The 26025-nt window shown below is 43.2% G+C and overlaps 1 protein-coding gene across 1 annotated transcript in view; it reads left to right on the top strand.

Moving 5' to 3' along the window:
- LOC112260657 (phospholipase ABHD3) overlaps positions 1–12290 on the top strand; it is a 34218-nt gene extending 21928 nt beyond the window's left edge. Inside the window, 4 exon segments of the mRNA XM_024435931.2 lie at positions 102–275; positions 645–693; positions 2609–2774; positions 10389–12290. Of these exon segments, the coding sequence (XP_024291699.2) occupies positions 102–275; positions 645–693; positions 2609–2774; positions 10389–10573 (574 nt within the window). The 3' untranslated portion in view covers positions 10574–12290.
- The last annotated feature ends 13735 nt before the right edge of the window (positions 12291–26025 follow it).

The raw sequence follows: 26025 nt of genomic DNA, 5'->3' as shown, positions 1-26025 counted from the left end.
ACCTAAGTGAGGGTTTCCCCTCTCCCTTCTCCCCCACTCTCTCTCCCCTCTACCATCCTCCCCCCTCTCCCCCTACCCTCTCACTGTCTTTCTAATCCCAGGATGATGCTGGCAAACTACCTGGGGAGGAAGGGCAGAGAGACGTGTCTGAAAGGTGTGGTTGTGTTCTCGGCAGGCTGGGATGTGTTTGAGTGCACAGCGTCATTGGAGAAGCCTCTGGACCGCTTTCTCTTCAACTCCTATCTCACCAGCTGCCTGCAGGCGGGCGTGGACAGGTGGGTGTTTGCCCTGGCAGGCTGGAGGATTTGCCTAGATTAGCTCTTAGTTGCACTGAGCTACATTGTTTAGCTTTTAGATGTTAGCTTTTAGCGACCCCTGAGGTTGGGCTCTAAAAGCTAACAGCTAAAAGCTCTTTCTCTTTCTCTCTCTTGGAATATTTTCCTATCTCAATCAATCAAATGTATTTTATAAATCCATTTTTACAGCAGCAGTTGTCACAGTGCTAAGCACTCGGTACTCCACTGTCAGGCCCAAGTCATTTAATGGACATTGCCAATGGATATTGAAGCAAACCCACATGCTTCCCTATGTTCCCCATTGAAGCAAACCTACTTCCTGCTTCCTTGTGTTTTTCTCTCCTCTAGACACAAATCTGTGCTTGAGAAGAGTTACGACATTGATCATGTGATGAAGGTAAAATGCACAACCTTTTTAATGACCTCTTCTAATACAATCAAAGTAAAAGCAACCCATCTGAAATGTTCCACCAATTTGGTGCCTTTGAGAAGTGTAACTTGGTCAAAGAAAAGTTTGATTTCACAAAATGTTTACACTCTGTCATAAAGAGCACATGTTCAGCTACATAAAAAAACACATTTCCCATCTCAAGAGGTACAATTTCAAAAATGACAATAGTAAATTCCTAATAATAGCCAAATAAAGTAATAGGGTTGACCATAACAGGGTTGACAATTTAATCTTAAATCAGCCATAAATCCCCTCATGACAAGGGCAATGGAAGCTTGTTGTGTGCAACAGGGAGTGGCAATTGAAAATAAGCTTCACAAAAAAATGAAATTTCTAAAACATTTCAAGCCTGCATATCTATGGGTTTGTTTGTTTTTTTCCATCCTAACTTTTCTGATAGCTACTTTATTGAGGAAAAATAGACTTACTATGACTGTGACATGTGGTTGTCCCACCTAGCTATCTTAATTAAGATGAATGAACCAACTGTAAATTGCACTAGATAAGAGTGCCTGCTAAATTACTCAAATGTAAAAAAAGAACAGGGTTGATGTTATGCTCGACCCGCTCAATTTCCACCACAAAACACCGGAAAATGGCCGAAAAGAGTAGAGCCAGCTCACCTGCTTTTACACGATGACTATAAAAAATTCTGTTACTTTTGAAAAAAATATTTCATTAAATCCATTATTTTAAAAAATCTAAAGAATATGGCACCACAACAAACCTGCCAAGAGAGGGCCGCCCACCAAAACTCACAGACAAGTCAAGGAGGGCATTAATCAGAGAGGCAACAAAGAGACCAAAGATAACCCTGAAGGAGCTGCAAAGCTCCATAGAGGAGATTGGAGTATCTGTCCATAGGACCACTTTAAGCCGTACACTCCACTGAGCTGGGCTTTACAGAAAAGTGGCCAGGGAACAAAGCCATTGCTTAAAGAAAAAAATAAGCCAACACATTTGGTGTTCGCCAAAAGGCATGTGGGAGACTCCCCAAACATATGGAAGTAGGTACTCTGATCAGATGAGACAAAATGTAGCTTTTTGGCCATCAAGGAAAATGCTATGTCTGGCGCAAACCCAACACCTATCATCACCCTGAGAACACCATCCCCACAGTGAAGCATGGTGGTGGCAGCATCATGCTGTGGGGATGTTTTTTATTGGCAGGGACTGGGAAACTGGTCAGAATTGAACGAATGATGGATGGCGCTAAATACAGGGAAATTCTTGAGGGAAACCTGTTTCAGTCTTCCAGAGATTTGAGACTGGGACGGAGGTTCACCTTCAAGCAGGACAAGGACCCTAAGCATATTGCTAAAGCAACACTTGAGTGGTTTAATGGGAAACATTTAAATGTCTTGGAATGGCCTAGTCAAAGCACAGACCTCAATCCAATTGAGAATCTGTGGTATGACTTAAAGCCTGCTGTACACCAATGGAACCCATCCCACTTGAAGGAGCTGGAGCAGTTTTGCCTTGAAGAATGGGCAAAAATCCCAGTGGCTAGATGTGCCAAGCTTATAGAGACATACCCCAAGAGGCTTGCAGCTGTAATTGCTGCAAAAAGTGGCTCTACAAAGTATTGACTTTGGGGGGTGAATAGTTATGCATGCTCAAGTTTTCTGTTTTTTTGTTGTCTTATTTCTTGTTTGTTTCACAATAAAATATATTTTGCATCTTCAATGTGGTAGGCATGTTGTGTAAATCAAATGATACAAACCGTCCAAAAATCTATTTTAATTCCAGGTTGTAAGGCAACAAAATAGTAAAAATGCCAAGGGGGTGAATACTTTCTCAAGCCACTGTTTTGTTGTCGGATGTCACCTTTTAATTTGACTTTATCCCAACCCCCCTGCAGGCCAAGACCCTCCGTGAGTTTGATGAGAGGTTCACGTCTATAATGTTTGGCTACCCCACCAATGATGACTACTACCATGATGCCAGTCCCATCCACAGGCTCAAGTCTGTGCAGGTGCCCATGTTGTGTCTAAATGCTGCAGACGACGTCTTCTCTCCCAGTCATGGTGGGTCCACAATCACACCCCACCTCTGGCCCTCCATTTTGGTTACAAAGCCTACCACTGGCCCTCCATGTTGGTTACAAAGCCCACCACTGGCCCTCCGTGTTGGTTACATAGCACAACACCGGCCCTCCATGTTCGTTACATAGCCTCCCACTGGCCCTCCATGTTGATTACATAGCTGATAAGCAAGGCCGATACCGAAAGACAATGCAGCCAAAGACACAATGTAGAAGACATCTTGTCTGGGGAAAAATATATCCATAACTGTTATAGTGGTCAAGGAGTTAACTAGTTTGTTGTCTTATTTTACTAAATCAGAAGTTATTATCCTGGGTGACCTAAATTATGATTGGGAAAAGCAATCTAAAATGAAATCTAAAAGACATGTGTAATGATCTAAACCTAACCCAGCTGGTGACCAAGCCTACACGGCCCTGGAATCAGAATCAGAAGAAGTATCAGAAGTATATAGAAGTATATATTCATAAAATTGGGTCAAGGCCAGGAACACAGGCTTAGGCTCGGACTGGCAAGCTTTTAAGCAGCTGTGTCATTGTGTAAGACAAATCAGAAAGGCTAAATCTGATTATTATGTAACCGCTTGTTCGAATTGTCATGGGAACCCGGCTAAATTCTGGAAAACTGTCAAATCCCTGAAGGGTTGTACTTCCTCTTCTCTGTCACAACAAATTCATTCAGATACTGGCCTCATTATGGTAAAAATGCCATCATTGATGCATTTAATCACCATTTTATTTCAGCAGGCTATCTCTTTGAAATAACTTCTAAGCCTATTCACAATGATACTTGGCTGGATGCTGATAGGGGAAACTTGCTGTATGATGAGAGAAATGATAGTCAACGCTTTTCTTTTAGGCTAATTAAAGAAAAATAAGTCCTGGATGCTTTGTAGCAATAGATAACAAGAAATCCACAGGGGCCGACCAATTGGAGCCAATTGTACAAGTTTGCTCTTTTTTATCTGAGAAATGTTAACCAATCAGGGTTTAGGCATGGGCAAAGCACTATTACAGCAATCACTTTAGTTGTTAATGATGTCAAAGGTTTAGACACTAAAATGAAATGCTGCTTCGTTTGTGGACCTGTCAAAAGCTTTTGATACTGTTGATCATGCTATTTTATTGAAGGAGTTGTCCTCGTTAGGCCTGAGCTCTGACACCTTTTCACGGTTTCATGATTGTCTTAGTGACAGAACTCAGGCCATCGTGATTGATGGGGTGAAGTCGGAATTTCTTGAAGTGCATAAAAGTGGTCGATTTTGTGACCTATTCTCTTCAATATTTATATAAACACCATTGGTCAATCTGTTAGAAAACCTCATCTATATGCGAATGATACTATTATGTATGCTATTGCCCCAACTGTTGATCTGGTCAGATTTTATAGCTACAGTTGAAGTTGGAAGTTTACATACACTGTCACGTTCTGACCTTAGTTCCTTTGTTTTGTCTTTGTTTTAGTATGGTCAGGGCGTGAGTTGGGGTGGGCAGTCTATGTTCCTTTTTCTATCATTTGGGATTCTGTGTTTGGCCTGGTATGGTTCTCAATCAGAAGCAGCTGTCAATCGTTGTCCCTGATTGAGAACCATACTTAGACTGGTAGACTGGTTTCACTTTTGAGTTGTGGGTGATTATTTTCTGTAGTGTATGTTCACCATCCAGAACTGTGTCGTTTATCGTTTTTGTTGTTTTCTTTGAGTATTCGTTTTCATTAAAAGGCATAATGAATACTTACCACGCTGCACCTTGGTCCTCCTCTCTTTCTCCCAACGACGAACGTTACATACACCTTAACCAAATACATTTAAACTCAGTTTTTCACAATTCCTGACATTTAATCCTAGTAAACATTTCCTGTCTTAGGTCAGTTAGAATCATCACTTTATTTTTAAAATGTGAAATGTCCGAATAATAGTAGAGAGAATGATTTATTTCAGCTTTTATTTATTTCATCACATTCCCAGTGGGTCAGAAGTTTACATACACTCAATTAGTATTTGGTAGCATTGCCTTTAAATTGTTTAACTAAATTGTTAAAATTGTCAAACGTTTCGGGTAGCCTTCCACAAGCTTCCCACAATAAGTTTGGTGAATTTTGGCCCATTCCTCCTTACAGAGCTGGTGTAACTGAGTCAGGTATGTAGGCCTCCATGCTCGCATGCGTTCTTTCAGTTCTGCCCACAAATTTTCTATGGGATTCAGGTCAGGGCTTTGTGATGGCCACTCCATTACCTTGACTTTGTTGTCCTTAAGCCATTTTGCCACAACTTTGAAAGTATGCTTGGGCCCATTGTCTATTTGGAAGACCCATTTGCGATCAAGCTTTAACTTCCTACTGATGTCTTGAGATGTTGCTTCAATATATCCACATAATTTTTCTTCCTCATGATGCCATCTATTTTGTGAAGTGCACCAGTCCCTCCTGCAGAAAAGCACCCCCACAACATGATGCTGCCACCCCCATGCTTCACGGTTGGGATGGTATTCTTCGGCTTGCATGCCTCCCCCTTTTTCCTCCAAACATAACGATGGTCATTATGGCCAAACAGTTCTACTTTTTTTTCATCAGACCACAGGACATTTCTCCAAAAAGTACGATCTTTGTCCCCATGTGCAGTTGCAAACCATAGTCTGGCTTTTTTATGACGGTTTTGGAGCAGTGGCTTCTTCCTTGCTGAGCAGCCTTTCAGGTTATGTCGATATAGGACTCGTTTTACTGTGGATATAGATACTTTTGTACCTGTTTCCTCCAGCATCTTCACAAGGTCCTTTGCTGTTGTTCTGAGATTGATTTGCACTTTTCGCACCAAAGTACGTGTCATGCCCTGACCTGAGTATTCTTTGTTTTCTTTATATATTTTGGTTAGGTCAGGTTGTGATGAGAGTGGTATGTGTGTTTTTGTCTCATCTAGGGTTTTTGTACTGTCTAGGGGTTTTGTAGATTTATGGGGTTGTTTTCCATCTAGGTGTTTGTAGGTCTATGGTTGCCTAGATTGGTTCTCAATTAGAGGCAGGTGTTTATCGTTGTCTCTGATTGGGAACCATATTTAGGCAGCCATCTTCTTTGGGTATTTCGTGGGTTATTGTCTATGTTATGTTGCACGTTAGCTCAGTGTTTCGTTAGCGGTCACGTTCGTCTTATCGTTTTGTTGTTTTGTTTAAGTGTTCTTCCTTCAATAAAGAAGAATGTATTCTAACCACGCTGCACTTTGGTCTACTCCATATGACGATCGTGTCAGAATAACCCACCTTAAAATGACCAAGCAGCGTGATTGGGAGGAACTGCGCTTAATGGAGAAATGGACCCGGGAGAAGGACGAATGGGTAACAACCTGGGAGGAGATTGAGAGTTGGTAGATCGATCCAGGGAGAGTGCCAGAGCCTGCATGGGATTCTTTGGAACAGTGCGAGGAGGGATACAGGAGAATGGAGGAACGGCGAAGATATAAGGGTACGCAGCTAGCACGGAAGCCCTAGAGGCAGCCCAAAGAAATTTGGCGGGGGAGGGACACGAGGAGATTGGCTAAGTCAGGTAGGAGACCTGAGCCAACTCCTCGTGCTTACTGTGGGGAGCGTGTAACTGGTCAGGCACCGTGTTATGCAGAGATGTGCACGGTGTCTCCAGTGCGCATTTCTAGCCCGGTGCGCTATATTCCAGCTCCTCGCATTGGCCGGGCTAGAATGAGCATCCAGCCAGGACAGGTTGTTTCAGCTTTACACTCCAGACCTCCAGTACGCCTCAACAGCCCAGTATGTCCTGTGCCTGCTCCCCGCACTCGCCCTGAGGTGCGTGTCCCCAGCCCAGTACCACCAGTGCCAACACCACGCACCAGTTTTCCTGTGCATCTCCAGAGCCCTGTACGCCCTGTTCCTCCTCCCCGCACTCGCTCTGAGGTGCGTGTCCCCAGCCCGGTACCTCCAGTGCTGGCACCACGCACCAGGCCTGCAGTGCGCCTTGCCAGAGCATCCAGCAACAGTACCCAGTCCAGAGCGTCCGGCAACAGTACCCAGTCCAGAGCGTCCGGCAACAGTACCCAGTCCAGAGCATCGGGCAACAGTACCCAGTCCAGAGCGTCCGGCAACAGTACCCAGTCCAGAGCGTCCGGCAACAGTCTACAAACCGGAACCTCCAACGATGGGCCGCAGACCGGAACCTCCTACGTCGGGTCTCCCTCCTGTCCGGAGCCGCCAGAGTCTCCCTCCTGTCCGGAGCCGCCAGAGTCTCCCTCCTGTCCGGAGCCGCCAGAACCGTCAGCCAGCCAGGAGCCGCCAGAGCCGTCAGCCAGTCCGGAGCAACCCCTCAGTCCGGAGCTGCCCCTCAGTCCAGAGGCGCCCTCTACGATGATCTTCAGTCCGGGGCCCGCTGTGAGGGTCCCCACTACTGAGATGCCACCTAAGTGGGCCAAGACTGAGATAGAGCGGGGTCCACGTCCCGCACCCAAGCCGCTGCGGTGAAAGAGGCCCACCCGTACCCTCCCCTTTAGATTTGGTTTCTGCGGCCGGAGTCTGCACCTTTGTGGGGGGGTACTGTCACGCCATGACCTGAGTATTCTTTGTTTTCTTTATATACACTGCTCAAACAAATAAAGGGAACACTAAAATAACACATCCTAGAGCTGAATGAATGAAATATTATTATTAAATACTTTTTTCTTTACATAGTTGAATGTGCTGACAACAAAATCACACAAAAATTATCAATGGAAATCAAATTTATCAACCCATGGAGGTCTGGATTTGGAGTCACACTCAAAATTAAAGTGGAAAACCACACTACAGGCTGATCCAACTTTGATGTAATGTCTTTAAAACAATTCAAAATGAGGCTCAGTAGTGTGTGTGGCCTCCACGTGCCTGTATGACCTCCCTACAATGCCTGGGCATGCTCCTGATGAGGTGGCGGATGGTCTCCTGAGGGATCTCCTCCCAGACCTGGACTAAAGCATCCGCCAACTCCTGGACAGTCTGTGGTGCAACGTGGCGTTGGTGGATGGAGCGAGACATGATGTCCCAGATGTGCTCAATTGGATTCAGGTCTGGGGAACGGGCGGGCCAGTCCATAGCATCAATGCCTTCCTCTTGCAGGAACTGCTGACACACTCCAGCCACATGAGGTCTAGCATTGTCTTGCATTAGGAGGAACCCAGGGCCAACCGCACCAGCATATGGTCTCACAAGGGGTCTGAGGATCTCATCTCGGTACCTAATGGCAGTCAGGTTACCTCTGGCGAGCACATGGAGGGCTGTGCGGCCCCCCAAAGAAATGCCACCCCACACCATGACTGACCCACCGCCAAACCGGTCATGCTGGAGGATGTTGCAGGCAGCAGAACGTTCTCCACGGCGTCTCCAGACTGTCACGTCTGTCATGTGCTCAGTGTGAACCTGCTTTCATCTGTGAAGAGCACAGGGCGCCAGTGGCGAATTTGCCAATCTTGGTGTTCTCTGGCAAATGCCAAAAGTCCTGCATGGTGTTGGGCTGTAAGCACAACCCCCACCTGTGGACGTCGGGCCCTCATACCACCCTCATGGAGTCTGTTTCTGACCGTTTGAGCAGACACATACACATTTGTGGCCTGCTGGAGGTCATTTTGCAGGGCTCTGGCAGTGCTCCGCCTGCTCCTCCTTGCACAAAGGCGGAGGTAGCGGTCCTGCTGCTGGGTTGTTGCCCTCCTACGGCCTCCTCCACGTCTCCTGGTGTACTGGCCTGTCTCCTGGTAGCGCCTCCATGCTCTGGACACTACGCTGACAGACAGCAAACCTTCTTGCCACAGCTCGCATTGATGTGCCATCCTGGATGAGCTGCACTACCTGAGCCACTTGTGTGGGTTGTAGACTCCGTCTCATGCTACCACTAGAGTGAAAGCACCGCTGGCATTCAAAAGTGACCAAAACATCAGCCAGGAAGCATAGGAACTGAGAAGTGGTCTGTGGTTACCACCTGCAGAACCACTCCTTTATTGGGGGTGTCTTGTTAATTGCCTATTGTTTTCTTTATATATTTTGGTTAGGTCAGGGTGTGACGAGGGTGGTATGTGTGTTTTTGTCTCATCTAGCGTTTTTGGACCGTCTAGGGGTTTTGTAGATTTATGGGGTTGTTTTCCATCTAGGTGTTTATGTAGGTCTATGGTTGCCTAGATATTTAGGCAGCCATCTTCTTTGGGTATTTCGTGGGTTATTGTCTATGTTATGTTGCATGTTAGCGCAGTGTTTTGTTAGAGGTCACATTCGTCTTATCGTTTTGTTGGTTTGTTTAAGTGTTCTTCGTGTTCTTCCTTCAATAAAGAAGAATGTATTCTAACCACGCTGGGCTTTGGTCTACTCCATACGACGATCGTGACAGTACGTTCATCTCTAGGAGACAGAACACGTCTCCTTCCTGAGCGGTATGACGGCCATGGTGTTTATACTTGTGTACTATTGTTTGTTCAGATGAACATGGTACCTTCAGGTTTTTTGAAATTGCTCCCAAGGATAAACCAGACTTGTGGAGGTCTACAATTCTTTTCCTGAGGTCTTGGCTGATTTCTTTGGATTTTCCATGATGTCAAGCAAAGAGGCACTGAGTTTGAAGGTAGGCCTTGAAATACATCCACAGGTACACCTCCAATTGTCTCAAATGATGTCAATTAGCCTATTAGAAGCTTCTAAAGCCAGGACATCATTTTCTGTCATTTTCCAAGCTCTTTAAAGGCACAGTCAACTTAGTGTATGTAAAGTTCTGACCCACTGGAATTGTGACACAGTGAAATAATCTGTCTGTAAACAATAGTTGGAAAAATTACTTGTGTCATGCACACAGATGTCTTAACCGACTTGCCAAAACTATAGTTTGTGAACAAGAAATTTGTGGAGTGGTTGAAAAATTTTCAAAGGCTAATTGATCATTAGAAAACCCTTTTGAAATTGTTAGCAAAACTCTAATTAAAGAAGCAATAACACTGGTCTTCTTTAGACTATTTGATTATCTGGAGCATCAGCATTTGTGTGTTCGATTATAGGCTCATAATGGACAGAAACAAAGAACTTTCTTCTGAAACTCATCAGTCTATTCTTGTTCTGAGAAATGAAGGCTATTCGATGCGAGAAATTGCCAAGAAACGGAAGATCTCGTACAATGCCGTGTACTACTCCCTTCATAGAACAGCACAAACCGTCTCTAACCAGAATAGAAAGAGGAGTGGGAGGCCCCGGTGCACAACTGAGCAAGAGGACGAGTACATTAGAGTGTCTAGTTTGAGAAACAGACGCCTCACAAGTCCTCAACTGGCAGCTTTATTAAATAGTACCTGCAAAACACCAGTCTCAATGTCAACAGTAAAGAGGCGATTCTGGGATGCTGGCTTTCTAGGCAGCATTTTACAGTGGAGCAAAAAAGTGTATAATGTATATGTATAATGTTTGTGATTTGTGCAGGGCACATTCTTGTAATGCACTAATCAGTGTGTAAGACATAAGATTTATACTACATGGAATATGTACGTGCATACAGTATTTCTGTGGGGTTTTGAAAGTCAAATCAAGTCAAGTGCTCGGTGTATGTCCACTGCTTGACTGATTGTTAATAATCTATGTTTTCTTCTCTCCTCGTCAGCCATTCCAGTGGAGGCGGTGAAGCAGAACCCTAACCTAGCCCTCCTCATCACCTGCCACGGTGGCCATATTGGTTTCCTGGAGGGCCTGTGGCCCCGACAGAGCACCTACATGGACCGCGTGTTTAAGCAGTTTGCCAAGGCCGTCATAGAACAGGGTGGCGACCTCAATGACCTTTCCAGCTAGTACGACATTCCTTTTCTCCCTCTCTCTCTTTCTTTAATTTCTTTCCTCCTCCCCCCAGTCCTTCTCCCTCCCTCTCTCACTACTCACCACTAAGCAAAAAAAGCATTATTTATTTTGAAGGGCACATCCTGTCACAACACAGCAGTCGTCCGTCAACTCATGTATTCCTTCATACATTCATTAATTCAATGTATGTAGCCATGAATTCATATCATGCTTATTTTAAAAAGATGAGTATGTTCACATTAGTATCTTCAAATATGTATAATTTCAGCTATCTTTCTCCATCCGTCAGTGTTCTCAACAAAAACTCTGTATCAATAGGATTTTAGTCCTCAGGGAATTTATTTCTTTTTTACATAGTGTCTGTCTGTCTGTTATGAATGTGAATAGTTTATGTTAAAGAATGTTTAGTCCATTCAACAACAACAAAATACCTAACCTAATCTTTCGTGACAGACAGCTAGCTGCTATAGTAGCGTGAGATTTAGTTCTGGGTTCCGAGGTGATACCTTTAATTTACCTCAACAGATCACAGTATTTATGTTCTCTTGAATTGTTCTGCATGCACTTTCATTCACACATTCTACCTGTACGCACACAAAATAGCTCTAACAATGTAATGTTATGGAGATAACTCATTATTAGTTATAAGGAATGTGAATTTGCACTTTTTTAGTTTGAACAAGCCATGCCTCTAATTCCTTCCTGCAAACGCACTTGATTTCAATAGTTTTCCTATATAAATAAGTATACCCAAAAGGCCTAATAAATTAATATGCAAATACCACATGGATGTTATTGTTTGTCCTGATGTTGAGGACACGGCTAAGTATTAGTTACTTTGTGGGCCAGTATTACAGTATTTTACCGTACTTGTAGGGTATTTGCTGAGCATATCAACCTGATGCATATATCATCAATTCAGCTGGGTTGCCAGTTTGGTTCTGCTTAATCAAAACAATGATAAATTAGTTGTTTACCATAAAGGAGTTAGCAAAAGTAGCACCAAATTTGGCAACTAGGTCATCATCAGTGCAGATGGGTTGCCAGTTTGGTTCTGTTCCATATAACAATGGTAAAGGAGTTGGTTACCATAAAGAAGTAGCAAAAGTTACACCAGATCTGGCAACCCGGCTATTATGAATGTAGCTGGGTTGCCTGTTTGGTTCTACTTCAGCAAACAATGATAAAGCACTTGTTTACATCAAAGGAGTTAGCAAAAGTAGCTCCAGATATGGCAACCGGACTGTCACCAATGCACTGCTTCAGACATTGCCTGTGTACAAAATGGCACCCTATTCAATATATAGTGCACTACCTTTGGCCAGAACCTCATGGACCCTGGGCAAAAGTAATGTAGGGAATGGGGTCTCATTTCATATGCACCTATGACTTTGTTCCTGTGGAATTTGTATGTTTCTCTATTTTGCCCCGTGGCCATTAAGTAGCATGTGTCTCATCGTTATGACGTCATCCCGTTCTGAAATGTATGACTAATACCAACACTACATCGTAATCAGTAGCACAAAGGACATGTTTTGTTTGTCATTATATATACAGTGTGTATATATATATATATATATATATATATATACAATGTTATGTTTAATTTTATATACAAAACAATCAATTCTATTTACATTCGCAGCAAAAAGATATGCACGTATTAGTATGAAGTGTGTTATGCTGCATTTAATAAATTATTAAAATGGCACCTTGTGCATTTGTCTGCTGTCTCTCCTTTTACGAGTGCTCTGCTTGTAAATGCATTTCCTCAATTGATTTTATTACCTTTTAAGGGTTTGATAAAATACCCCACTGTTGGCATCAGCTTCAGTATCATCTAACAATTGTGTAATAACAAGTTATGTGGTGTCATCCATCCCTCTTTCCATGACTAGAATGACATGAGGATGTGGTCACCCTATTAGAGGTTGTGTGAGGTATGCTTCCATTAATCACTCCTCCTTAGTGAAAACATATTCCAATGTATTTTATTTTCCCTCTTTACACTAACATCTTTGCAGTATGCAGGGAAATTATCTGGATCTGAGTCACATGGTAATGGGTCTCTAAGTTCTGGTCCACGGTCAGAGGACCTCACACAACCTATAATAGGCTGACCACACCGCTCACTTCGCGTGTGCAAAATACATTTATAAATCTGTTATTCAATTATTGCACCCACAATGCTCGCGCGCGTCAACGAACGTCTGCATTGCCAAGGGCTAAAATAGAAGTCCTTTCTATTTCTGACGCAGATCGCACTGCAAGTCCTGCCTCTCCCATCTCCTCATTGGTTTATGGAAGCAGGTACCCACGTCCCATCTCCTCATTGGTTATACCCACGTGGGTGATTGAACAACGAACTGTGTTGCCGGTCGGTGTAGTAATACTATGAAAGTTTAGATGCTAATCGCCATAAAAGTTCAAAAATGAAAAAGCCCGGAAGGAGGAGAGATGACTAGAAACGATTCGGTTGACCGTTTTATGTGTGGATTAATTGTCGGAGTAGAGGACCTTATGCATTTCAGGTAAAATAACAACTCAATGTTTATATCCCAGGACATGTTAGCTAGCAACAGCAAGCTAGCTAAGTAGGACAAATTAGTGCAAGCTAAATTGCCATAAATGTTTAATGCTTTTTGACCTGTTCCCAAATTAATGTAATTGGTTCAGAGTTTGTTTTGATATTTTAACCTGCGTGTCTTGATCGCGTTTGGTGTAAGGGGACAAAATACATTTTTGCACGATGGCGCACGATGGCGCACGATGGCGCACGCGCGCAGACGGTTTGGGTTCTGTGTAAGGATATTCAGACGTCCTGTGAAAGTAAAATTTTACAGCTTGCCAAATACAGACTCCTCATGGCTTGTCATATAACCCGTAATGTGCCACACAACCAGGTTACTAGGTTATGACACATCTGTCACGCTATACCAGGCTTGCTGTTTTATGGTTGGCCGGATTTGGTGGACTCACTGTCATTGGCAGTCCTGGTGTAGTGTTTCTACCAGACATGGGTTTGAATGGTACTACTGGTACTGGGCTATAATTCTTCATTTTATGCACACACTCACATATGAACGCTGTAGTGGTGAGTGGTAAAGTTGGTATACAATTTTTTCCCCAACAGTTTCACAAACTGTCCTCACCGGCGAAAGAATGGCACCCTGCATGAACAATTCTTTGAGAAACAGTGACATGTGGTAAGATGGCACCGACAGACATGGCAGCTCTGCTTCTAGCTACTAAGCAACTTTGCAGTATTTTGTTTTTTGGTGGGTTATTTCATAGACTATTAGCCCAGAACGGTTTTTGTGTCATTATATACAGCCGGAAATAACTTTTGGATATCAGAGCGGCAGTAACTCACCAGAATTACGACCAGGAATACGAATTTCCCGAATTGGATCCTTTCTTCGCAACCCCCAGGGAAAATGAACTTATCCCAGAGTCTGCTCCAAGACGCCGCCGGCGGAAAAGAGGTATTCAGAGTGGACTTCTAGTCCGACTCAGGAGTAGGCAACACCATCCACTGCTTCTGAGTGCATTACTCGCTAATGTTCAGTCTTTGGACAATAAAGTAGACGAGCTGGCCACGACCGGGAGACCCATGAGGCGGCGTGCAATTGGCCCAATGTTGTCCGGGTTAGGGGAGGGTTTGTCCTTGTCCTGTTGCGCTCTAGCGACTCCTGTGGCGGGCCGGACGTAATGCACGCTGACACGGTCGCCAGGTGTATGGTGTTTCCTCCAACACATTGGTTCAGCTGGCTTCTGGGTTAAGCGGGCATTGTGTCAAGAAGCAGTGTGGCTTGGTGGGGTCATGTTTCGAAGGAAGCACAGCTCTCGACCTTCGCCTCTCCCGAGTCCGTACGGGGGTTGCAGCGATGGGACAATACTGTCCTACCAATTGGATATCACGAAATTGGGGGAAAAAAATTGAATAATAATCATGATTATTGATACCACCACATGTAACCATGTCAAAGTGACTGGGAATATGGTTGAATACAAACAGTGTAGTTATTCCCTCCATAAGGCAATCAAACAGGCAAAACGTCAGTATAGAGACAAAGTGGAGACGCAATTAAATGGCTCAAACACGAGACGTACAGTGCCTTGCGAAACTATTCGGCCCCCTTGAACTTTGCGACCTTTTGCCACATTTCAGGCTTCAAACATAAAGATATAAAACTGTATTTTTTTGTGAAGAATCAACAACAAGTGGGACACAATCATGAAGTGGAACGACATTTATTGGATATTTCAAACTTTTTTAACAAATCAAAAACTGAAAAATTGGGCGTGCAAAATTATTCAGCCCCTTTACTTTCAGTGCAGCAAACTCTCTCCAGAAGTTCAGTGAGGATCTCTGAATGATCCAATGTTGACCTAAATGACTAATGATGATAAATACAATCCACCTGTGTGTAATCAAGTCTCTGTATAAATGCACCTGCACTGTGATAGACTCAGAGGTCCGTTAAAAGCGCAGAGAGCATCATGAAGAACAAGGAACACACCAGGCAGGTCCGAGATACTGTTGTGAAGAAGTTTAAAGCCGGATTTGGATACAAAAAGATTTCCCAAGCTTTAAACATCCCAAGGAGCACTGTGCAAGCGATAATATTGAAATGGAAGGAGTATCAGACCACTGCAAATCTACCAAGACCTGGCCGTCCCTCTAAACTTTCAGCTCATACAAGGAAAAGACTGATCAGAGATGCAGCCAAGAGGCCCATGATCCCTCTGGATGAACTGCAGAGATCTACAGCTGAGGTGGGAGACTCTGTCCATAGGACAACAATCAGTCGTATATTGCACAGATCTGGCCTTTATGGAAGAGTGGCAAGAAGAAAGCCATTTCTTAAAGATATCCATAAAAAGTGTTGTTTAAAGTTTGCCACAAGCCACCTGGGAGACACACCAAACATGTGGAAGAAGGTGCTCTGGTCAGATGAAACCAAAATTGAACTTTTTGGCAACAATGCAAAACGTTATGTTTGGCGTAAAAGCAACACAGCTCATCACCCTGAACACACCATCCCCACTGTCAAACATGGTGGTGGCAGCATCATGGTTTGGGCCTGCTTTTCTTCAGCAGGGACAGGGAAGATGGTTAAAATTGATGGGAAGATGGATGGAGCCAAATACAGGACCATTCTGGAAGAAAACCTGATGGAGTCTGCAAAAGACCTGAGACTGGGATGAAGATTTGTCTTCCAACAAGACAATGATCCAAAACATAAAGCAAAATCTACAATGGAATGGTTCGAAAATAAACATATCCAGGTGTTAGAATGGCCAAGTCAAAGTCCAGACCTGAATCCAATCGAGAATCTGTGGAAAGAACTGAAAACTGCTGTTCACAAATGCTCTCCATCCAACCTCACTGAGCTCGAGCTGTTTTGCAAGGAGGAATGGGAAAACATTTCAGTCTCTCGATGTGCAAAACTGATAGAGACATACCCCAAGCGACATACAGCTGTAATCGCAGCAAAAGGTGGTGCTACAAAGTATTAACTTAAGGGGGCTGAATAATTTTGCACGCCCAATTTTTCAGTTTTTGATTTGTTAAAAAAGTTTGAAATATCCAATAAATGTCGTTCCACTTCATGATTGTGTCCCACTTGTTGTTGATTCTTCACAAAAAAATACAGTTTTATATCTTTATGTTTGAAGCCTGAAATGTGGCAAAAGGTCGCAAAGTTCAAGGGGGCCGAATACTTCCGCAAGGCACTGTATGTGGCAGGGTCTACAGATAATCAGAAATTACAAAGGGAAACCATCCACGTCGCGGACACCAACGTCTTGCTCCCAGACAACCTAAACACCTTCTTTGGCTACTTTGAGGATAACACAGTGCCATAGACGCGGCCAGCTCCCAAGGACTGTGGGCTCTCATTCTTCGTGGCCGACGTGAGTAGGACATTGAAGCGTGTTAACCCTCGCAAGGCTGTCGACCCAGACGGCATCCTTAGCCGCGTCCTCTGAGCATGCGCAGACCAGCTGGTTGGAGTGTTTACAGACATATTCAATCTCTCCCTATCCCAGTCTGCTGTCTCCACTTGCTTCAATATGTCCACCATTGTTCCTGTACTCAAGAGGGCAAAGATAACTGAACTAAATGACTATCGCCCCGTAGAACTCACTTCTGTCATAATGAAGTGCTTTGAAAGGCTAGTTAAGGATCATATCACCTCTACCTTACCTGACACACTAGACCCACTTCAATTTGCTTACCACCCCAATAGATTCACAAACGATGCAATCGCCATTGCACTGCACACTGCTCTATCCCACCTGGACAAGAGGAATACCTATGTAAGAATGCTGTTCATTGACTATAGCTCAGCCTTCATCACCATAGTACCCTCCAAGCTCATCATCAAGCTCGGGGCCTTGGGTCTGAACTCCACCCTGTGCAACTGGGTCCTGGACTTCCTGACCGGCCACCCCCAGGTGATGAAGGTAGGAAACAACACCTCTACTTCACTGATCCTCAACACAGGGGACCCACAAGTGTGCGTACTCAGCCCCCTCATGTACTCCCTGTTCACCCAAGACTGCATGGCCACAAGTCTCCAACTCAAGCATCAAGTTTGCAGAACACACAAACATAGTAGACCTGATTACCAACAATGATGAGACAGCCTACAGGGAGGAGGTGAGGGCCCTGGTGGAGTGGTGCCAGGAAAATAACCTCTCCCTCAACGTCAGTAAAACAAAAAAGCTGATCTTGGACTTCAGGAAAAAGCAGGGGGAGCGTGCCTCTATCCACACTGACGGGTTCGCAGTAGAGAAGGTGGAAAGCTTCAAGTTCCTCGGTGTACACGTCACTGACAATCTGAAATGATGGTCCACCCAGACAGTATGGTGAAGAAGGTGCAACAGCGCCTCTTCATCCTAAGGAGGCTGTGTATAGTTAAATCAAATCAAACTTTATTTGTCATATGCGCCTAATACAACAAGTTTAGACCTTACTGTGAAATGCTTACTTTACATGCCCTTAACCAACTGTGCAGTTCAAGAAGAGTTAAGAAAATATTTACCAAATAAACGAAAGTAAAAAATAATTAAAAGTAACACAATAAAATGCGTATGTTTTCATGTGTGTGTATGCATGTGTCTGTGTCTGTGTTTTTGTCTCTTCACAGTCACCGCTGTTCCATAAGGTGAATTTTTATCTTTTTTTATCTAAGTTTACTGCTGCCATGAGTTACTTCCATGTAGTCATGGCTCTATGTAGTACTGTGCGCCTCCCATAGTCTGTTCTGGACTTGGTGACTGTGAAGACACCTCTGGTGGCATGTCTTTGAGTAGACAGTGTTGACAAGTCACGTGATTTCCTTTTTTGTCGCCATCATAGTGGTTATTATTGTTGTGTTACTGTGAAACACCACCACCAAGGGCAAAACTCATAATATCAGGAATCTATGTGACCTATGATGTATTGACTAGACACACAGACACACACACACCCTTACTGATCTAACTAAGCAATGACGTTCAATTACTTCTGTTTCATAATTCATTATGTCAGATATTTAATATTTTAATCATGCAAATTGTGAGTGGTTAGATTAAGTACAGAATTGCCAGCTACAGAGAGAGACTGCCCTGAGGGCTGAACGACTGAACATACTTTTGAGATGGAATCCTCAGGAGAGAGACATTAGGTTTCTTTGTCAAGGGCTTTGTAACAATGGCATTTTAAAAAGCTCTGTAGAAACAATGCAGTTGAGGAGAGAGGGTGAAGGGGGTGCATATGTAGCCCATGAAAGACTGTGTACACATATTGTATATATTCCTGGAGGATCAATAATGTCTCAACCATTCTCTCAGCGCTGATAAACTCCCATGTTTACCACAGATGAAACACCTGGGGCAGGGTTTCCCAATTGTCGGAGATGGTTTTATTTGGCCCCTCAATTTTCAGAAAAAAAAGATTTCATTGTTGGACATAAAAGACTGTAAAAACACCAGGAAATCCAAGTTATTTTAATTTAAGAAATCTGTTCCCAAGTATTCCCACACATAATAGAGAGACACGTGATCGTATACAAATGTAAGCAAGATTTGAAATTATTATGTTTTAGTCGAATATGATGTACAGTACCAGTCAAACGTTTGGACACACCTACCCATTCAAGAGTTTTTATTTTATTTTGTAGAATTATAGTGAAGACATCAAAACTATGAAATAACACATATGGAATCATGTTGTAACCAAAAAAGTGTTAAAGAAATATATTTTATATTCTTCAAAGTAGCCACCCTTTGCCTTGATGACAGCTTTGCACAATCTTGGCATTCTCTCAACCAGCTCCATGAGATAGTCACCTGGAACACATTTCAATTAACAGGTGTGTCTTGTTAAAAATGTGTGGAATTTCTTTCCTTCTTAATGCGTTTGAGCCAATCAGTTGTGTTTTGACAAGGTAGGGGTGGTATTCAGAAGATATCCCTATTTGTTAAATTACAAAGTCTATACTATGGCAAGAACAGCTCAAATAATCAAAGAGAAATGACAGTCCATCATTACTTTAAGACGTGAAGGTCAGTCAATCTGGAAAATGTCAAGAACTTTGAAAGTTTCTTCAAGTGCAGTCACAAAAACCATCAAGCTCTATGATGAAACTGGCTCTCCTCAGGACCGCTACAGGAAAGGAAGAGCAAGAGTTACCTCTGCTGCAGAAGATAAGTTCATTAGAGTTACCAGCCTCCGAAATTGCAGCCAAAATAAATGCTTCATAGAGTTCAAGTAACAGACACATCGCAACATCAACTGTTCAGAGGAGACTGCGTGAATCAGGCCTTCATTGTCAAATTGCTGCAAAGAAACCACTACTAAAGGACACCAATAAGAAGAGACTTGCTTGGGTCAAGAAACACTAGCAATGGACATTAGACCGGTGGATTTTTGGTTCCAACCGCAGTGGCTTTGTGAGACGCAGAGTAAGTGAAACGATGATCTTCGCATGTGTGCGAAGCAGCCAATATGTGCACAGCATATGTGTGAACTCCTTCAAGACTGTTGGAAAAGTATTCCAGGTGAAACTGGTTGAAAGAATGCCAAGAGTGTGCAAAGCTGTCATCAAGGCAAAGGGTGGCTACTTTGAAGAATCTAAAATGTAATTTGATTTCTTTAACACTTTTTTGGTTACTACATGATTCCATATGTGTTATTTCATAGTTTTGATGTCTTCACTATTGTTCTACAATGTAGAAAATAGTAAAAATAACGAAAAACCCTTGAATGGTGTTCTTCTTTCTGTCAATTTGTAGTCTACAAATGATTTGTAATCATGTTCTGGCCCACCGACCATCCGCTCAAGAAAAAAACTTTCCAAGGCTGAATCTAGGTGATCATCCCTGACCTAGGGCATCAGCAGTCCTCTGAGAGAGAGACAGAGATAGAGATAGGAGAGATGGAGAGAGAAAGAAAAAGAGAGCGTGAGAGATGAGATAGAGAGAGACAAGTGTCTGTTCCTCCCAACAGGGCAATTATGACAGAGTTTATAAAGGAATCAGTGTGCCAGCCTTCCGCTCTGCTCTTCCTTATCCACACCCTGCTAGAGTCTTAAAATAACCTTATGTTACACATCCACCTCCAGCCCATGTGACAACTCCCATGTCCCAAAAGTACTGCACATGAGTCAACCATGGGCTAACTCCCCCCACCAACAAGAGAGGAATTTAAATTAGCAGTTTCTGTCCATCATTATAAAGATTTTTTTTATCCACCAATTGTAGTACCTTTCATTGAACAAGTTCAACGTGAACACAGTACAACATAAATGATCAGGTTTCAGGTAAGACACAGGTGCAGACTGTGTTGAAGTAATAATGTTTATTGCAACAACAGGGACAGGCTAACGACAGGTCAAGGCAGGTAGGGGTCGATAATCCAGAGTATTAGGATTGGCAAAGGCACAGGACAGCAGGCAGGCAGAGTGGTCAGGCAGGCGGGCTCAGAGTCAGGACAGGCAAGGGTCAAAACCAGGAGGACGAGAAAAAGAGATACTGGGGGAAAGCAGGAGCTGAAACAAAATGCTGGTTGACTTGAACAAACAAGACGAACTGGCCCAGACAGAAAACACAGGTATAAATACCCAGGGGATAAGTGTGGAAGATGGGCAACACCTGGAGAGGGGTGGAGACAAGCACAAGGACAAGTGAACAGATCAGGGCGTGACATAAACAAAACAAATTCTCAACTCCCTAGTTTATTGTAATGTTACTTTATTACATTCATAAATTGCAACGACAAAAGCATGTTTTCCAAATTCAAATGTTCACAGTCCACATACTATACAATCACAACAGTCAATTTGAGGTCAAGGCTACCATCGGGTGGGTCGCATAATCTCTAGAAAGAAACATACATGCACACAACAGATGATGCTTCAATGAAGATTGCGAGAAGCAAATTGCATAACTTACATGCTCATCTAATTATCTACAAACAAGACACATTTTATGGGTCAAAAGGGCTTGATAATAAATCAATAAATCTGATTAATCAATCAACACTGTCATTACTGACAATGTAATCTATATTTTTTGGTGTCTTTGTTCATCATTTACCCTTTACAGTTTTGATGACAATGGTCAATACTTTTTATTTTGCTGCTGGCAAGTTGTATAGTGCAAGTTCACATTTCCTTCTCCCTCGAATTTCAATAGATAAAATTCAAGATCTCTTGGTCTTGTGCAAAGCCTTCATCGATGGTTTTCAGAAGAGGATACAATCAAAATTACTACACTTCAATATGATTATCAGGCCAAAATGCTTGAGAAAATAAATAAGAACCTCTCATGTAAAGGACATGATTTTCATTTTAAATAAAGAATATCCATCATGAGAAATGAGAGGGAACAAACACATGGTAAGAATACATCTGAAATAGATTTGTTGTGCCTTGCCTGGCAAACACAGAATGCAGACAAATACATTATCATGACACCAAAACATAACTGATAAAAGTGAAAATACTAAAATGGTCAAAAACCCTCTGTGAGTTGTAATAGGGTTTATTTAATATATTAATGTAAACAAAGCTTTTAACAGACAGTAGTCCTAAAATTCAACCATTTCCCAAACTCAACCCCAACCAGACAAATTCTCTCCCTAGCTTTGGTCTATGGCCATTGTAAGACTTACTATAATATTACTGTAAATTAGTGAGAATTGAGTGATTGATCTATGTAACAACATCATTTAATAAGACATATTCTTTGGATGACCCTGTGCAATAACATATAAAAACATTCCTACCTGTGTCCAACTGACCTAGTCATCTGATAGTGACTCTACACACCCATTCACTGATTATCCATAGTTTCATGAGAAAACCTGCAACTGTAAGTGATTTGACTGAATTAATTTAGGTATATGGGTGGAGGCCTAAACCATCTATACAATGAAGCACAGAAATATAACACTGAGTAATATTACAATCAGAAACAAGACCACAGGAACATTCAATAGCAAGATAGAGGTGGCAGGGAAAGTTTGTTCTTTCTCTAACATCTAGTAGTGAAAGCTCTTGGGATATATGCATCAGCTGGGCTGGACAATCTGGACCCTCTCTTTCTAAAATTATCCGCCGCCATTGTTGCAACCCCTATTACCAGTCTGTTCAACCTCTCTTTCGTATCATCCGAGATCCCTGAAGATTGGAAAACTGCCGTGGTCATCCCCCTCTTCAAAGGAGGTGACACTCTAGACCCAAACTGTTATAGACCGATATCCATCCTGCCCTGCCTTTTTAAAGTCTTCGAAAGCCAAGTTAATAATCAGATCACTGACCATTTCGAATCCCACCGTACCTTCTCCTCTGTGCAATCCGGTTTTCGAGCTGGTCACGGGTGCACCTCAGCCACGCTCAAGGTACTAAACGATATCATAACCACCATCAATAAAAGACAGTACTGTGCAGCCGTCTTCATTGACCTGGCCAAGGCTTTCGACTCTGTCAATCACAGTATTCTTATCGGCAGACTCAACAGCCTTGGTTTCTCAAATGACTGCCTCACCTGATTCGCCAACTACTTCTCAGACAGATTTCAGTGTGTCAAATCAGAGGGCCTGTTGTCCGGACCTCTGGCAGTCTCTATGGGGGTACCACAGGGTTCCATTCTCGGGCCGACTCTTTTCTCTGTATATATAAACGATGTCGCTCTTGCTGCGGTTGATTCCCTGATCCACCTAAAATCTAGAATCGGCTTCCTATTTTGCAACAAAGCCTCCTTCACTCACGCCGCCAAACATACCCTTGTAAAACTGTCTATCCTACCAATCCTCGGCGATGTCATTTACAAAATAGCTTCCAATACTCTAGCAAACTGGATGCAATCTATCACAGTATCATCCGTTTTGTCACCAAAACCCCTTATACCACCCACCACTGCGACCTGTACGCTCTAGTCGGCTGGCCCTCGCTACATATTCGTCGCCAGACCCACTGGCTCCAGGTCATATAAGTCTATGCTAGGTAAAGCTCTGCCTTATCTCAGCTCACTGGTCACGATAACAATACCCACCGGTAGCACGTGCTCCAGCAGATATATCTCACTGGTCATCCCCAAAGCCAACACCTCATTCGGCGGCCTTTCCTTCCATTTATCTGCTGCCAATGACTGGAACGAATTGCAAAAATCGCTGAAGCTGGAGATTTATATTTCCCTCACTAACTTTAAACATCAGCTATCTGAGCAGCTAACCGATCACTGCAGCTGTACATAGCCCATCTGTAAATAGCCCACCCAATCTAACTACCTCATCCCAATATTGTTTTTCTTTTCTTTTCTGCTCTTTTGAACACCAGTATTTCTACTTGCACATCATCATCTGCTCATCTATCACTCCAGTGTTAATTTGCAAAAATTGTATTACTTCTCTACTATGGCCTATTTATTTCCTTACCTCCTCATACCATTTGAACACACTGTATATAGAATTTCTCTTTTTTCTATTGTGATATTGACTGTACGCTTGTTTATTCTATGTGTAACTCTGTGTTGTTGATTGTGTCGCACTGCTTTGCTTTATCTTGTTCAGGTCACAGTTGTAAATGATAACTTGTTCTCAACTAGCTTACCTGGTTTAATAAAGGTGAAATAAAATAAAATAAAATAAAAATCAACTGCATAACATTAAATATAATTATACTATTTATCTATGTATCAGCCCTTTAGAGCTAGCTAATTGTTCAACAGGTCTCGCCCTGCTCTCCCTCACTCCTTTTGAGTGGCTCAGTTAAACTAAAAAAGATAGTATCATGGGAACAGTTTTGTGAGGGACAACATGTTACATTATGAAGGAACAAGAGCAACAGGATCCCTTGCAGTGGCTTGCCAGTCAAATGGAACCTGACTGGACAATATACAGTGGATCGGATATCAACTAGAAGCGTTTTCCCCGACAGACCAGCATCGAAATGTATAGAAATCAAATACACTCCAGACTCTATCATCTTTACACTAGTAATCTAATAATGGAGTGGGATTTCTTCTTGAGTGTTCTTGTGAATTAGGCAGACAGTAGAAGGGGATAGTGGCACCGGAGGGGATGGCTGCCGTTTTACGGGCCCCTAACCAACTGTGCTATTTTGTTAGTTTTTATGCGTTTTTTACAACTTATTTTTTTACTTATTCTGTACATAATGTCGCTGCTTCTGTCTCTAATCAGAACAGCAATTACTCACCTCGAACTGGACAACAAAGGATATACTGCTTTCTCGAGAATAGGCCCAAAACCCCGTCATTTGCGTGAAGAAAAGACGGAGAAAAAGGGGGCCGAGTTCTGGTTGCCTTCTGAGAATTCATAGGCGAGTGAGTAAACACCCACTACCATCCGTTCTATTGGCCAACATGCAATCATTGGAAAATAAAATTGATGATCTACGATTAAGACTATCCTACCAACGGGACATTAAAAACTGTAATATATTATATTTCACCGAGTCGTGGCTGAACGACGACACAGATCATATAGAACTGGCTGGGATAACTGTGCATCAGCAGGACAGAGGAGCTACGTGTGGTAAGACGAGTGGCCGGTGTGTGTGTGTCTATTTGTCAGCTGGTGCACAATGTCTAATATTAAAGAAGTCTCGAGGTATTGATCTCTTAAGGTAGAGTACCTCATGATAAACTGTAGACCACACTATCTACCAAGAGAGTTCTCATCTATATTATTCGTAGCCATCTATTTACCACCACAAACTGATGCTGGCACTAAGACCGCACTCAACGAGCTGTATAAGGCCATAAGTAAACAAGAAAATGGTCATGCAGAAGCGGCGCTCCTAGTGGCTGGGGACTTTATTGCTGCAAACTTAAATCTGTTTTACCTTATGTCTACCAGAATGTCACATGTGCAACCAGAGGGAAATAAAACTCCAGACCACCTTTACTCCACACACAAAGATGCATAACAAGCTCTCCCTCACCCTCCATTTGGCAAATCTAACCATAATTATATCCTCCTGATTCCTGCTTACAAGCGAAAACTAAAGCAGGAAGTACCAGTGACTTACTTAATACGGAGGTGGTCAGATGATGCAGATGCTACGCTACAGGACTGTTTTGCTAGCACAGACTGGCATATGTTCCGGTATTCATCCAATGGCATTGAGGAGTGTACCACCTCTGTCACCGGCTTCATCAATAACTGCATCGACGACGTCATCCCCACAGCAACCGTACATATCCCAACCAGAAGCCATGGATTACAGGCAACATCCGCATCGAGCTAAAGGCTAGAGCTGCCGCTTTCAAGGAGCAGGACACTAATCCGGATGCTTATAAGAACAAACTGGCAAGTGTCTTCATTGACATGTTCAACCTCTCCCGGACTGATCTGTAATACCTACATGTTTCAAGCAAACCCCCATGGTCCCTGTGCCCAAGGAAGAGAAGATAATTTGCCTCAAAGATTGCCTCCCTGTAGCACTCACGTTGGTAGCCATGAAGTGCTTTGAAAGGCTAGTCATGGCTCACAACACCATCATCCCAGAAACCCTAGACCCACTTCCAGTTCGCATACCGCACCAACAGATCCACAGACTACGCAATCTCAATCGCACTCCACACTGCCCTTTCCCACCTGGATAAAGCTCATCACTAAGCTAAGGACCCTGGGACTAAACACCTCCCTCTGCAACTGGATCCTGGACTTCCTGACGTGCCTTCCCCAAATTGTAAGGGTAGACAACAACACATCTGCAATGCTGATCGTCAACACTGGGGCCCCTCAGGGGTGCGTGCTTAGTCATCTCCTGTACTCCCTGTTCACCCACAAATGTGTGGCCAAACACGACTCCAACACCATCATTAAGTTTGCTGATGACACAACAGTGGTAGGCCTGATCACCGACAACAATGAGACAGCCTATAGGGAGGAGGTCAGAGACCTGGCAGTGTGGTGCCAGGACAAC

The sequence above is a fragment of the Oncorhynchus tshawytscha genome, linkage group LG10 (genome assembly GCF_018296145.1).
Source record: "Oncorhynchus tshawytscha isolate Ot180627B linkage group LG10, Otsh_v2.0, whole genome shotgun sequence".
Classification (NCBI taxonomy): domain Eukaryota; kingdom Metazoa; phylum Chordata; class Actinopteri; order Salmoniformes; family Salmonidae; genus Oncorhynchus; species Oncorhynchus tshawytscha.
This window is presented reverse-complemented; position numbering and strand designations above follow the sequence as displayed.